The sequence below is a fragment of the Paramormyrops kingsleyae genome, chromosome 6, assembly GCF_048594095.1.
Source record: "Paramormyrops kingsleyae isolate MSU_618 chromosome 6, PKINGS_0.4, whole genome shotgun sequence".
NCBI lineage: Eukaryota > Metazoa > Chordata > Actinopteri > Osteoglossiformes > Mormyridae > Paramormyrops > Paramormyrops kingsleyae.
In genome coordinates, this window is record NC_132802.1 from 15347877 (window position 1) to 15363754 (window position 15878).

The window sequence follows — 15878 nt, forward strand, 5'->3', positions numbered from 1 at the left end:
ACTAAGGTAAAACATTCAAAAGATTTACGCAAATAAAAAGTGGCGTAAACAGCATTACCCGCAGTAATATTTGTTATAATTTTTCAAATTACCATGCCCGAAATGCCTGGCTCAGTAGGCCTTTTTAAAACCATGAATAGTTTCAGAGCAATCTGAAAGACGCCCTCCATGTCCTCCGCTCCGCAGCTCAGGCGTTTTAAATACCGCTTTAGAAAAGGGAAAGCGTGATACATTTATTCTCACCCGCGTAGCAGGACGCCGGCGGACCTCCCCTCTTCACGGGTGTTGAAAAGCGTCTCCTCGCGCCCATACAACCCAAACGCAGCCAATTTATCTCCCAACAAAGCCACGGCCTAGAAAATGGCCTTAGATCTCCTTTGATACATAGAAACTTTATTATTCCCGAAGGGAATTTCTGAGGTGACTCGTACTACGATTTCTGAGCAAGAATAATATAATTCTTCATATTATTGCAAAATGCATATTCACACTTCTCAAAGGAATCATGACATTATATTACTTTTTCACATTATTGCCCCGATAAACCAATACAGCTAAGGAATCTTCCTACTATCACCGATTCATTTTCCATAATCTTAGACTTCAGCGAAACAAGGACGACTGCATTTAACACACTAAGAGGCTTCAGTTGGTAAAAACACAAGTTCGACGACATACATTTCAATAGTATGTATTTAAAATCAAACACAACTTAAATATATTATAGATTAAGTACACATATACATCAGAAAACATATTGGCGGTACATAGTACCAAAACAAAAAAAAAACTTCTCTCTGCGTTTAGATATTAACGTGTTTCATAGTAATACCATATCAACTGAGATTACTATCCCGTGAAACGTTTCTCACAGACATGAAATGAAATTTTTGGGCATATATGAAAATAACGAGTGGGGGAAAACAGGAACATTCAAAATTTGGAGTTGACCAGGAAACCACATGAAATGTGTAGCGAGTTTGCATCAATTACAGTTCTTTGCTCCAGATGCGGTTGCGGAACACTGTAAATGATAGTGACGCTTATACGGTGGCTGCAGAAACGGGGGGGGGGAGAGCGAACTCACAATGTGGATACTTAAAATACACACAGGGATCGCCTCTAATTAAAACTGTACACAGCTAAACCATAAGGAAACTCATAGAGCGAAGGCGCCTCCTTTAAAATGTTTTAAAAAATAGTCTTCTTAAAACAAAAAAAGGGAATGGGAATACAGAGGAGTGAAACGGTCAGAGTCATCTTCAAAGCACACTCAGAGGAGGAGTCCTTCGTTTCTTCCTAGAAGATCTTTTCGTGGAGACGCAGTGCCCTGCAGCGAGTCTCGACGCTCCCATTCTTCGCGCTACTTCTGCACTTTCCCCACGTTGTACAACTAAAAGTCTTCATAGTGTTTGAGCCAGGGCTGGTGGGGCGGGGGCACACTTTGTAACTTCACACGCACAGCATGATGCAAGAAGTCAGGGAATGCCTCGTTTACTCTTCATTTTAAAATAAAAATACAGTTAACGTCGGTTAAATGCAATGTGCAATTCATCGCCGTCCGGGCTTCAGTGGGGGGGGCGGAGTGTCCTTTGGTAGGTCAGGAGCGTCATAGCTAGAGAGATGGGGGAAGGGGGTCATTCACACTTAAGGATATGGACAAATTATACATGACACATGAACTGGCAAGCAACAAAACTTTGGCGCATGCGCACATTACATGAGGAGAGGGGAAGAGGTCATCACAAATTCACAATTCAGGTTGAGCACACCCATCGACAGAGAACAGCACGGCTCTAAGGTGAATAATTAACCGCAGGTAGAGCCGACCCACACGCCGGCCACAAACGCACTCAGCGCGTACAGCAGGCAAAGCCCGGTATTTTCATAACTCGGTAATTACTGAGTCCCATGGGAGATGTCTGCGGTAAGACTTAAAGCCCCGGCGTCTAGCGAGCTCATACCTCGGTGTCATTTCAGGGACGGCGTGGAAAGGCGATACCTTAGTCGACTTCGCGTAAGGGCTTTCATAGTCTGCCTGGTGCACCACGTCGTTCACAATCATCTTGGCGATCTTCCAGGCCATCTCCTCCTGGGCCTGGGGAGGGTGAGCACGCACACACGCAGGCAGACAATCATACATCAACATACATATTTAGGATTCAGGAATAAGCACATGGTGGCATTGTTCAGAAAAACTATTTGTGACCATGGTTGCATAACCAAAGTGACATCAGATTATGTTTTCTGATAGAATAAAACACATTTGTCCTCCAGCAAAAGCTGTAGGACAATCAGCCATGAATCAACTTAATAAACGAGGCTATACAAAAGGGGGCAACAAGTGTGATAACAGCCAGACTATGCTTTTAATTCGTGAATGAGCATCCTGCAAATTAATAATTACAGTGGTACCTCGGTTCTCGAACTCACTAGAACTTGAATTTCTTGAAAATCGAACAAACCAGTTTGACCTATAACTCGATCAGAATATCAGAAGTCGAACCGTGAAAACTGACCTAATGTAAATTGTATGCACTAGGAAATGAGTCATACTACAATGCAATTCTTACTTGAATGCCTTCTTCACAGACTGGACGATTAACCAAATAAAGCAGCGCAACATTACAGTAACTAACAATAAATAAACCACTAACTTACATGTACTATTAGAGCATTTATATAATTTATTTAAACTTTATTTTACCAGGTAAATTAACTGAAAACCAGTTCTCACTGCTTTACGTGATATTCGGGAGGAATAGCAGATTACGCATCGGAACTGCCTGGGATACCAACGTCATGCGTGTAACTAAACTCTTCAGCCAATAAGGGCAAAGGTGTGTCGTCACGGAGGCGGTTCCAGTTTGTGCAGCCGGGCGAAGGGTCGCAATGCATCTAACCGTAATGCATTGCGTCAGGATCAGAATGCGTTGCTTTAAGCCAGCACTGTAAGCAAGTCGAACCGGACCTGGGGAAACAAACTGAAACGCGGACTTAATACAGAGGACTAATGACAACAACCAGAAACAGCTGATCACATGGGGATCCCACACAAGGTTAACGAGGGGGCGTGGCACACGGAAGGAGCGGACGATCAGGGCAGGACAGGGGTAATGTTGGGATAAAATCGTTTTGGAAGCCATTAAGAAAAAATGCTCATCTCGTTTTATCCTGTTCATTTTGTGTTTAAGTGCTAAAAAAAAAAAAAAAACATATTTAGGTGTAATATTAGGGGACCGGGAACCGAACTGTACTCCAGAACTTTTTAGGATTTGATCCGGAGTCTGGAACAGATTAAATTCGAGAACCGAGGTACCACTGTATTAATTATTGTTACTGATCATTAGAATCTAATTTAATCTAATCTATTTAGAATCTAATCTAATTAACTCTTTAAGTGTGTTGTTCTGCGACAAACATGCAACTCCCTTCGAAATTAATGAAGTATCTATTTAAACAAGGCCTGGAGTACCTCGTCAGAGTTTCCTTGCACCCATTTCTTCATTGCTTGGGAGAACATAGAACCTGCAGGAGACAAAATAGAGCTTCAGGGGGTGAATATTACATACGTGCTGAGGAGACGAGCCACACCAGCTAATGTCAGTGTTTCTAATCAGGATAACCTCCACATGGACATTGTCTTATGGCAGCGGGCCACTGGCTCTGCTCCCTGGCTTTTGTAAAGGTTAGAAGCCCCTGCCTCAACAGATGGTCCTCAAACCTGCCTAACGGAACTGTTTAAAAGTACATCGGCAATTATCAGCTCACTAGATATTTATTCTGGTTGCCCTCACGATTAATTAACCTTAATTATGCTGCTCATTAAATCATAACTCCAGGTTCAGCATCTGTTAACATGCTGAAAAATTTCTAACGATTGTAACAATTTCTAAACAGTTGCCTTGTGAGATTTTTTTTCCCCCAGAGGTGTGATGAAACAGATGATTCTCATTAAAGACCAGATAATTACTGTAATACATATGCTGACATGATTAGTCACAAAAGCATCAGAGTACCAGAAACATTAAGTTACTCATTAATAGTTATTTTAGGGGTGGCACTGCTGCCTCACACCTCCAGGGCGGGGGTTCGAGTCCCACCCTGTGTGTGGATTTTGCAGTCCCAAGACGTGCAGGCAGGCTGATTGGTGTCTACATTTCCCATAGAGTACGATACTGGGATAGTCTACGGTGCAAGATGGATGGATGGACGGATGCATTGTTAAATAACACTATTAAACAAATGATATCAACTGCACAAGTCAGCATTTTCCAACAGCCCAATTAGGGCTAATGAAATGCAAGGTTAGCTGAATGTAATGTCACTATTAGCCGAAAGTGACATTGTTCCCCTCTCTTTCCTTCCTGTGTGGTGGTACCAAGTGACTGCGGGTGGGAAATGCACTCAGTCACCTTTGGATTTCTTCACGTCCGGTTCTGGTTCAGCCTCCCTGATGAACTGGCCGAGCTCGTTGACCTTCCCGAAGGTCATCCTACTGGAGAAACAGCAGACATCAGCATTCCGCACGGAGACCGACGATAACCAAAGACACACAGGAGATGAAACACTCACTCGATCATACAACACGTTGGTGATAAAACTCGCTCACTGCCAGCCTCGATCATGTATGTACATCTTTCTGAGACATCTGCTTTTCAGGAGGAGAGACTATGTTCATGTCAGCAAGCCTGGTGCAAGGTCCAGTAATAAAAGACTAAGGCTGCCAGATCTCCGGCCTAGACAGCCAGACCAAACATGGTGAACACCTCATGCCAATGACAGCGAGCGGTAGCTACGGTCCATCTGGCGAGTTAAAAAGCCCATCCACTGCAGGCAAAGAAGCAGCCAAGAGAAAAGTATGGGGCTTTCTAATCAGCAGGTGGAGGTAACGGCAAAATCAGCTGGTAAACTGCCAACAAGTGGGTAGTTTAAATACTGAAAAACCATGGTGTGCTGTAACTGTGGGGAGGACGCACCACCCATATAAACTTACCCAGCATATGGCCGCTGGTACAGCGACTCCGGGTCCAGGCTGGCGATGTCCACTGTTATCGCCTCATCGAAGTTTTTCAGGATTTTAACCACTGCTTTTTTGGCTCCCTGCCGCGGAAAGGCAAAAACCCCGTGATGGTTCACAAACACCCCATATCTGCAACAGACAAGGCGCCGCGACCCTAGAAGGCCACGGTGTGACGGTCAGGGGGGGGGGTTTACCTGGGACTGTGGCCCTTCGGTGCCACCCGCAGCACGGTCCCCGTCGGGGGCACCGCCTTGCCCAGTGGGCAGCACGCTCCCCCCAAAAAACTCGTCTCCTTTCACAGAGTTAATCAAGTCATTCAGGTATTTGTAGTAGAGGTTACTGCACAGGAAGCCTGGCAGGAAGACCTGTAGGAGACAGGGCTTATGAGAAGATGGCCGCCTGCAGTGATTCAATTAACCGGTCACTTGCTGCCGCGCCGTTTCAGAAGCGGACCAAGCTAGTGAGTCAGCAAGCCAGTGTCTGAGATATTACACGCCGAGCCTGGCTGATATGCCGCCTCTGACTCTCTGTTGCATCATACAGTTGCGGCAAAGAGGCCTCACATCTCCTAGCCTCCAGGAAGAGCGGCCCACCCATGGAGAAGGAGCGAAGGAACACGTCATGAGCCCTAAGGGCGAGGAGGCGGGAATGGGACCAAAGGCACATTAGCGCATACCTTTTCCATGGTGGTCCACGCCTGCCGCAGTGGAGTGGTGAAGCAGTCGGGCAGGGGGCCGCCCTCCCGGCAAATATTGGACTCAATCTCTAACCGAACGGAGTCATCAAAGCCCAGCGGGTTCGTGGCTTGAAGTGAGAAATACCTGCGAGTAGGACATGGAAATAAATACCCAGAAAACCAAGGTTCGCTGTCTAGAAGCCGGCAGGGCCCTGCATTCACACAGGATGGGGATCAGACATTTCACCACATCCCTGGAGCACTGCAGCGAGGCTCACAAACACGCCCAGTCCAAAACCATAACAAAGTGTACCAAACGACACCACACTGCTCACTTGCATACACTTCTTCGTCTATTGCACTAATTCCTTACTTATCCACTCCATTGCAATATTTACATTTATTACATATTTATATTGCACCAGTTTTATGTATGTATTCACAATTCCACCCGTATTTCTTGTCTTCCTGTAAGCACTACAATTTGCTTTTGTGGTTACTTTGCATATCCTTCTGGTCACTGATAAACACAGAGTGAGATTTTCATTAATAGTGTGACAGCTTATTGTGCACGACAAACTGTCCTGAATCTCACTACAAGGACCATCAGTACAGTCAGCATGTGAAGACCCCAAAGTAAGACTTGACTAGAGCAGCCCCTGCCCTGATTGGTGGATCAGTCCTGGGCTCCCCTTACTTGTCATAGAGGATCATGGCGTCGTTTTGCGCCTCCTGCCCGTCATACTGGCCCTTCTTAGACGCCAGCTGATCCTGGAAGTTATCGGCCGCCAGCCAGAACTGCAGGATGTTCACTGCCTCCTCCTTCTCCATGTACTGTAGGAGACACCAAAGGTCATGACATTTCAGAAAATCTTACATGACTAGCTGGTTAGCAGAACACGCTGCTACTCCTAAATAAGGAACGTGCTTATTTTATATTTAGTGTAGGGACTGTTTGTGGCCAACAGGGGGCCTCGTGCAAACGTGTGATGGTAAGCTATGTCGCTGGGGCTTTTCAGGGTTGAGTAACAGAGATCAGTAAACCGTAAAGCAGCAGAGTAGGTCACAGGTTCCCCTACGGCTCGGGGACCAAAAGGTGTTCGTCTCGCTGACACCATGAAGTTTCACAGAAACAGGTATGACTTGGGAATGCCACATCCATGCAGTGACGCTCCCAAGTCCATATCGGGGGGACAAAATACAGCAGGACGGGTGACCCCCCCCCCCCTCACCTCCGAGAAGTAGAAGAGAGCCGACTCGCAGAACAGGATGTCCGCCAGGAAGACCGTGCCACTCGTCAATACTTCGATCTGGTACTTACAGAAATGATGACTCCGCAAGAATTCGTTAAAGTGCCTGGGGATGACAAGCACATACATCAGAGGTGGCCACAGAAAAGGCAGCAACGCAGCTGTGCTGGACGGGTATCTCTGCACTGCTGACAGCATCACAGTCACCCCCCTGCCGAATAAGACCAGCATGCACAATACCCTGCAGTACAATTAAAGTAATCAGGTCGACTTTATTTCCTCTGTTGGTGAACCAGGAGGTCATCACCTGAGATCTACTCCTGCCACAGCCACACATGATATTGGATCACTCCCCCAGCACAATGAGAAATTCCCTGAGACACGAGCAGGAAAACTGTAAGGGAAGCCACGGAGAATGACTCACTGTTGTTCCATGATCCCAAAGACTATGGACTGTGCGATCACAAAGCAGTTGGGATCCACCTGGCCATCTTCGCCGCAGATCTTCGCTGCCAAGCGCGAGCAAAAGGAAGAGCTTCAGTGTGTCCGTAAGAATCTTCCAGAAGGCTCATGTCACCTCAGGTCTAGCCAATAACTACCAAAGATTCTGAACAGACCGGTAACATGCTTAAGACACATGAAGAAGGTGGATTCTTACCGACTATGTCATTCCTCATTGATTCCGTTATGGGAATGGGGCGAGCAGCATCGGGTGAGATGTATTTGGTGAAAATATTCACCGCGTCCCTCTCTATGCCTGAAGAGAAAGAGAGGCTGGTACAGAACTCGCAGACTGTGCTTTACGGCCTTAATAAATGCAGCATTCAGCCAGAAAAGCCCGTACAAACACCATCTCCAGATCACTGTGTATTAATTCTTATTCTGAGTTGAATAACATAGTTCATAACTAAAAGCTCAGTATTATCATCCAGTCCTCCAGCCAACTTTGCTAAACTATGTGGTCTTTCGATTTAATATGTCTTGACTTTCTTTGGTTGTCTTTAGTCTGTGCGCGTCAGGCTCAACCGAAGAGATTTTCTGACCCACCAGCCGAGTCGTAGCCGTGTGACTGAAATTTTCTTAAAATTGCAATTCTGTGATGATACCCAACCACGATGCAGCAGTCAGTCTAAATAATGAAGAACCGTTCTGGGGAATGGTCACAATCCCAAAAACCTCATACATATATTAAAAAGATGAGAAGGCCTGACTTTATAGAGTGGTCTGTATGGCTGAAAATTTCCGGGGGCAGGGGACTCACTTTTCATGAGTTTTTCTGAGAGATCCTTGAGCGCACAACCGGGCTGCGTCTTCAACGGGGTCCCTGTCCTGGAGGACGGCTGCCTGGAGGACGGCTGCCTGGACGGCGTCTCTGGCCTGGGGTGGCCCTGAAGATCGCATCCCTTCCCCCCATCAGAGTCCAAAGGGGGGTTGTGGAACATCTGCCTGGGGCTGTGGCAGTTCGTGTCCAGAGGGCCGGTCCCCTGCGCCCCCTCAGGCGAGTCGTCGCTGCCGGGCCTCTTGGTGGACGGCGACGCAGGCTCCGCCAGTGAGCTGTGCTTGATGGAGTTCAGGCTATGGGCTCGCACCCGGGACCAGCTGGTGGAGCGGAAACTCTCGGCCTCTAGCCAGAACTTGACCAGATGGTCAGCGAGGCGCGTCTCCATGAACTGCATGAAGTATGGGATGGCCATGTTGTCCCGCAGGATCTGCTCCACAGTCTTGGACAGCCGCGACCGCGTCTCCTGGGCCTGGTAATTCACACTGGAACGGCCTGCATGAGAGTCAGAGAGTCACACGTGACATGAACATAAGCTGCAATGACAGAAAACATGTCACACTCAAATACGATCAAAACATCAGACATTACTGCCCGTCTGACCCAGGACATTTTTTTTTTTTTTTTTAATAGAAATCTGCACAAACAAACTGCTGGTCTATTAAAACCTCAGAATTCTGAGCCACAAGCCAGCTGCTCATGCCGGACGAGGCACGCCCCGATCTCAGGCCACATGAATCCCTAGAGGTGCAGCACAGACTCCCCAAAGACCCTTCAAACTCCTGGCAGGGAGTCTTTGAAGACGAGGCCACATATCAAAGCTTTGCCATCTCAAAAATGATGGGGGGGGGGGGGGGGGAGGGGGGGACAGTGCCTGTGTTCGGAATGTCACTGGCTCAAACCATGGTCAGAGTGGTTTCATGTGACATGTGGACTGATGTCACTGTTGGGCCCCTGTACAAGGCCCTTAATCCACAATCGCTTCAGGGACCGGCTGACCCGCCTTCTCAAAAAAATGTCACTTTGGATGAAAGCATCTGCTAAATAAAAAACTAATTTTTCTGTTATGGAAGGGGGGGGGGGACTTAGCCCACTGCTTTGCTTCTGTGCTGAATACATATGTATGTTTTTAATCAATGATAAACAATGAGTTATATTTTCATTTGCTGATGCACACTTTGGATGTGAACGACTTCCAAATGTAGATTGTTATTCAAGTACAGAAGAAATGAAACGCTAGGATGACAACCAAAGTTGCCAATCGGTAACACTTATGTTTTAAATACAGCCACGCATCAGATCAGAGACCACACAGGTGAGTGAATGCGTTGGTTGTACGGGAACCGGGGAGCACCTCAGAATCTCCTTCACTCGAACTGCACATCCCCACTTGAGGCCACGACCCTTCGAATGCGGCTCTCCCTGCAGTCTTATTTCAGCAAAATCAAAGCGTCACCGTGACAACCTGCCTGGCATGCATAAGCCCCGCTAACCGCAGGAGCGCTGTGGGACGCTCAACAGTGACTGTCTCCCTTTTCTAAATCTCCCAAACCTGGAGATGAAAACATAACATCTCCCAGGAAATGCGGAATCATGGAGCCAATCCACAGGAATTCATTTTCATCACTAGCGTGTGGCTCGGCACAGTTTTGTAGCATGACACGTACAAGCCGACATGCTCCAACGCGATAGGTGGACATCTCACAACTCCCAGCCTTTAGGTGCCACAAGACCTGTTTGACCTGCCAGTGCCCTGCTCTGAGGTGCTAATTTGCACTGCGAAATCAGGCCAGACATCTGCCACGACAGAGCCGGGAGCGAGAACATCCTGACGAAGGAAACGGCTCACAGGAAAAAAAATCTAGAACACCTCGTCCCAGCAGTTACACGCCATCATGAATTCTGGTTACACCGCTGCAGCCTAACAGGCTAATTCGGAGCACATGCGAAGTGACTGGCTGAAGGCAGATCGACGTGTTACTGTGGAGGGTCCCATACCCAAGTCGCCGAAGTGCACTGCCTCCATGTGACTCGGCTGCTTCTTCAGGATGGCGGTACGGCCGCGCGCGAAGGAGTCCATGTTAGCCGAGATGGCGTTGATGGCCACGTGGCTGGGTCCCGCCGCCTCCAGGATGGCATGGTGATTGCGGCCACCAGAAGGGGACGGAGGTGCTACCAAGGTGGGGGAAACGCAGGCTGGACCAACAAGACAAAGACAAGCAGCCACAGCCAATCAGAATCAGGCAGGAGTCATGTGGCACAACTGTTGGGCCACACTCTGTTAGCAGCTATTAAACCCCATTAAACTGCAGTCAGCTTTACCAAGAAGTACTCACCTTTCACCAGACAATACCCAAAACCCTGAGGCCTGGTATTTTAAGCATGAGAATGTTGAACGCTTTGTTAAAATCTCAGACAAAGACACCCTTTTATGCTCAGCAATTGCAGTTCAACTAAATTCCAGCCACGCCTAAATTTCACCAGCAGCCTAGCATGACGGTCCACTGCAGTTTCTTTCCCCCCTTCTGGGTGTGATCGAGAAAAAGGATATGAGCATTCCTTCAATCACGCAACAAGCCTTGCAGCAATGTTGCTTGTGCGTATGCATTTGATGGCCTTTATCTTTATGCAGAAACATATCTTTAAAAAGTGCCCTACTGACATTCCCAGCACATACTAGGGGTAACGTACACCGGTTAGCACCCAGAGAGGGGACCTGTGAAATGAATACACATGACCGTTCTTGCGAGCTCTTGGTCCAGTACTTTAGGCCTATCTATTGGGCTGCCTTAATACTCAAACAGCACAGGAAAATATTCAGGCACTCAAAGCTTTTGGATCACTATGGGCGCTTTTCCACCACACAAAGCATGGTACTTTCGTTACTTTCACTTTTCCATGGACTTCTGATCGAGTACCAGTACCGAAAGTTCCAAACCAGCTGGGGTACTTCTTTGGTACTTCGGTACTTTGGGGTGGGACTTGCAAACGTATTTGTTGTCGATTGGTTAATGCAAATAGCCTGCCGCTGAAACTCAAAATACAATCTCCATCTTTTGAAACTTAATAAAAAGCAGTAGAAACAAAAATATAAAAAAGTAAAATGGATGGATGGACAAACGAGGAAACACAGGCTTTAATTGCCATATGGTCGGATGAACAGATCCAGTGGGATTTGGGTTGCACGATTCGCAACAAAAAAAGTATTTGCCGTAATGACAAGCCGCTTGGAAGAAATGGGGCACAAACACCGAACAATGCCGCTTGAAAATCAAAAAACTTAAGCTGGACTACAGGAAAGTATGTGATGATGACATCATCAGTGACTGCCCCTGACTGACATTTGGCGCTGGTACCAGTTTTTACGCCAGTGGAAAACCTACACAAAAGTAGTGCCATACTTTATGGAAGTACCGAAAGTACGGTACCTGGTGCGGTGGAAAAGCGCCCTATGAAAATCGATCATCTTAAAATATACATTGTCATTTTAAACACTGGTTTACAGTCAAAACAAATATCCCTCAAGTAAAAAAAACCCAACAAATATACTAAAGTTTGATCCATTTACTAGTTTAATATAAACTTTGAATGTACCAAGAACCTGGTGTTTGGGCCGGTTAGATGTTCTTTGGGAAATCAGTAGATTAGCACAATCAGTGGATTTCAATCAGTTCCTAGAGGACAAGCTGCATTACTGCATTAACTAAACCATTGGAAACTTTTACAACTTTCAGTTTTGAACAGACTCATTGCACTGGTATTTCCTTACCTCTGCTGGTTTTTATATCAGCCGATCTCTCATTTTCCTTGCCTTTTGCTATAAAAAAAAAAAAGCAAACAGTTAGTTCCAATCTTAATATTGACTGACATCACCTGTGGGGGGAAAAAAGTTATTTATATTTACAGTATTTAGAAATATCCAACAAGCCAGGAGAGTCAGTGTAATATGAAATCAAAGGTGAGTTCAGCTGTGAATGGACACAGACATATCTAAGGAGGTGTCCTTTTTGGTGGGTGCTGGCCAGTCGTTTAGGGGTCCGTGCCACATACAGAAGGCCTAGGTTTGGATTCCCATCACCAGCAAAGTAATCATATCACCACTGGGTCCATCAGCAAGGCCCTTATCCCAAAAACCACTTGGGGATGCTGGCTGACTCTGCTCTCTAAGCCCAACCTTTCCTCACATGGATGGTGTTTTGGACAAAGGACTCTGCTCAGCGAGTAAATTATAAGTGGCTTTGTTTCTCTTGTTAAAGCACCGGGTGCTGGCAAACTGCAGCTATCTAGGGGCTCCATCAGTGAACAATCTGGATCCCTCGCACATCTGGGAGAATGAACACAGGCTAGCCTGCTCCCAATTCTGTCCTTGGAAAATCTGCCTGGTCCTGGCCAAATGAGTATTGGGCAGCTGCTGAATCTCACAGTGCAACCATGTACTTGTTTGGGCTGTTCTTAGGGTAACATATGTTTGTGCGGATGCTTGGAATATGCATGGCTGAATAACATCACCATTTCAACCATATCGCTCTGCAGCCATTGTCAGACTAAATATGAGTGAATCTCGCATTTTAATTACTAATTTTTGGTTATCAATACAACGTATTTATCTAACCTGAACGTATCTGGAATGAACAACAGACACGAACTTCCCACTATGCTATCATACAAAGAAACTGGCTCCTCTTAACTTACCACCATTTTCAAAGATCAGATTAGACATGCTGGTCTACTTTACTTTGTAAAACAGTAGGCAGCTACAACACTGTACTGAGCGGTGATCACTAACGGGGATATTCAAACGTTGGGCAGTTCTGGGCATCGCGAGGCCTATGATGAATAACCACTACAGCGCGGTAAGTCACTGCATTACATTACATTCTTGTACTATTTAATGCCGTGAAAATTTAACACTGCACTGGCAATTTATAAGCAGAATCAATGTTAGCAAAGCTGACCTATTAACCGTATAGAGAAAAACGTGCTTTTTATATTTTACATACTACTCTTATTTTAGGTCATGTCGGCTGACTTCGGTTTTATGTATTCATACAGCAAACGGTGGCCGAAATCTTACACCAACATAAATTATGTTAGGCGTGCTTTACAAATCCACAACCGCACACTTTCTCAATTTGTGATTTTAAAAAAACAGCTGGAGGCTGAAATAGAAAGACGATCACGACGATGAGCAAACTTAAAGGCGAGTCAGGTAACCGTCACATCATGCATGCAGTCTAGGGTGCATCAGGCACCAGCAGTCATTCGCGTTAATGCATTGAATTATGAATTTTAATAAAGTAAAAGTTTATCTATTTAATGCGAGGGTTAATTTAATCACCAACACAGACCACGAACGGAACGCTGCTGCAATGGCATCTGATATTAAATGACACAGAGCTACAAATGAGATAAATAGCTACTAAAGTACTGGTCTTTTCTACATAACTGCGCAACAAAGTGATAATTACTATCGGGCGATTGGTAGAATTTCAATAACTTGCATTAAATATATTATTATTTAGATACAGCTGACGGAAATGTATTTGGCCACAATGCAAACAAATGTTTCTTAGGTTCCAGCGCAAGCAGACAAACTAACATTGAGGTACCTTAACTCGAGTCACTTGTAAGGCGTTTAATGAGCTGTTATCTGGTATAGCGACGTATTTTTAATGATACAATACTGCAATGACTGCAGTGAAAACCCCTTAATTTAAAAACGCAGCGCTACATACAATCACGTCTAATAAAACAAGTATCACTAGTCGAGCGGATTTGGTAAATGCTAAAGTGCTTCTAAATATTTGCATCTATCAGCTGATATGGCCACTATGGCTGTACCAGAAACTAAAACTAAACGATGCGCTCCGATTGCACAATTTTGGACCTATTTCATGTTTCTGAAGTTTAGACGTGACGGTATTAACAAAAATCAAGCTCAGAGGCCTTCATATCCAGCTAGAGCTGTCAAGCTGGTGTCTCACCATACATTCCCAACAGGCTCCCTGCTAATATCCCCGCTCCAATACCCACTTCCTTACCTTTCCTCCGAAAAAACGACATGGTTGTTTTCGTGCTCCGATTTTGTCCCTCAGCTCAGTGAACGCATCCCGTGAATTCCAAGCTCCCTTCATTCATAGCTTGCTTCTCTCGTTAACCCTACAAGCTGTTAGGCATAATTAATCCAGAAGCCGCAGACTGCTACAGTACAGACTTCCTTCTTCCCCTTTAGCTAGAACGGCCCGCCATATTGTCAATAAATAGCTCACTTCCGGTCCATAAAATATGCATTATGGGTAACGCATGCTGTTCATGAACTGCGCCCTTCATTTAACTGATACTGGATCTGTTAGACATCCCACATCGTGTGAATCAATCATTGGTTATGAGAGGCAAACTGATTCTGCGTCAGTCTTAAAAGAGTTCCCGTGTCCCCGGAGCCATTTCAAATATGTGGTGGTATGATATTCAAAACTGGTTTAAAAGAGGGATGACATAGAAGAGCGTGGAATATTTTTTGTTTTACGACACCTTTTACTTATTGAACTGCATAATCATTTGAATTTCATCATTGTTGAAGACCTTCAGTTTCAATTCTTTTTATTGAAGAAGTTTCCCTCTGTCTTGGAAAAGTAAACATTTTCAAATGTTGTCCACTGATATGTCTATGAATTAAAAACCATTGTAAAGATAATATATATATCCTTATTTTAAAATGTCATTAATATTCAGTACGTGTCATATACTGCATGGTGGATCAGTGCATATTCTGGGTCTGAGTCTAGAATGTGCGCTCACTTAGGTTTTCACCAAAAACATATAGTTTAGCTGGACTAATGTCACTAAATTGCTTGTAATATGATTGTGTGCCCTGTACTATGTTGGGTAGGATCCAGAGTCACTGTAACTCTCTGGTGGATACGCAACTTTCTCATTTTTCATGAAGAAGTAAGAACTGAAAATTTTCATCACCCTGAGGCCTTGTTTGTTACCTTCTGTGGATATGAAAAACAAGCCACTTGTCCATAACAGGGCAATCCGTGAAGCTAAAAAAAAATACTGAACTGAAGAGTATAATCCATATTAGTGCTTCTGACACATTGCTGGGTTTCTTCTGGAAGAGATCCAGAGCACAACAAGATTCATCTGATACTGTGGGTTTTCTAAAGTGTACACAAAATCTTACAATGTAATATTTCTTTATAAAAATTAATAGACAGCACATTTGAATGATAATGAATGTAGGAAGATGTCTGCTAAAAAACTATAATATAAAACAATAGATAACGTGTTTATAAAGGCTCTGAACCTAACTTGAGGATATTAACAGAAGCTACAGAGTAGCTGTGTGTTTACGGACATTTCTGATTCACATTCCACAACAGCGTGTGGTGTTAAGCACTTTTTCTGTCAAATTGACAAATCGAACTACACAGGAGATGAAATATTTAAAGGAGATGAAATATTTAAAATAAAACTGATATGAAGTTAACTGATACTATTTCCCATGGTTTTTCTTTCAATAAAAATTAAAGCTAAATGTTGAATATTACTTCAAGTTTATCCAGGAAATAAATAAAAAAACAAGACAAAAACCTCTGGCGTAATTTCAGGTGACAGCACACTAATAAATATCTACTTGTTGAGTCA

At 44.8% G+C, this 15878-nt stretch overlaps 1 protein-coding gene across 4 annotated transcripts; it reads right to left on the reverse strand.

Moving 5' to 3' along the window:
- Positions 1-675: 675 nt before the first annotated feature.
- akap10 (A kinase (PRKA) anchor protein 10) lies at positions 676-14503 on the reverse strand. 4 transcript variants are annotated; one of them, XM_023833175.2, is made up of 15 exons: positions 14270-14503; positions 11998-12045; positions 10227-10424; positions 8211-8723; positions 7608-7706; positions 7374-7458; positions 6932-7055; positions 6397-6533; positions 5700-5844; positions 5218-5388; positions 4997-5103; positions 4416-4495; positions 3476-3528; positions 1965-2098; positions 676-1615 (listed from the first exon to the last, which is right to left on the reverse strand). In XM_023833175.2, exons 1-15 carry the CDS (start codon positions 14289-14291, stop codon positions 1552-1554), a joined length of 1980 nt encoding a protein of 659 aa, XP_023688943.2. In that variant the 5' UTR covers positions 14292-14503; the 3' UTR covers positions 676-1551. The 4 variants fall into 4 exon arrangements, with proteins under 4 accessions (XP_023688943.2, XP_023688944.2, XP_023688942.2 ...); XM_023833176.2 differs by having other exon boundaries at positions 2003-2098; positions 4416-4498; positions 14270-14502; XM_023833174.2 differs by having other exon boundaries at positions 4416-4498; positions 14270-14502.
- Between the last annotated feature and the right edge of the window lie 1375 nt (positions 14504-15878).

What these genes read in the sequence shown, in the direction of transcription:
- akap10 (XM_023833174.2), bottom strand. Translation starts at nt 14,291, where the DNA reads ATGTCGTTTTTTCGGAGGAAAG. An exon ending in AGTGCACTTCGGCGACTTGG is followed by an intron (nt 8,724 to 10,226) that starts GTATGGGACCCT and finishes ACTCTCATGCAG; the next exon opens with GCCGTTCCAGTGTGAATTAC. An exon ending in TACCAGCGGCCATATGCTGG is followed by an intron (nt 4,499 to 4,996) that starts GTAAGTTTATAT and finishes CTGTTTCTCCAG; the next exon opens with TAGGATGACCTTCGGGAAGG.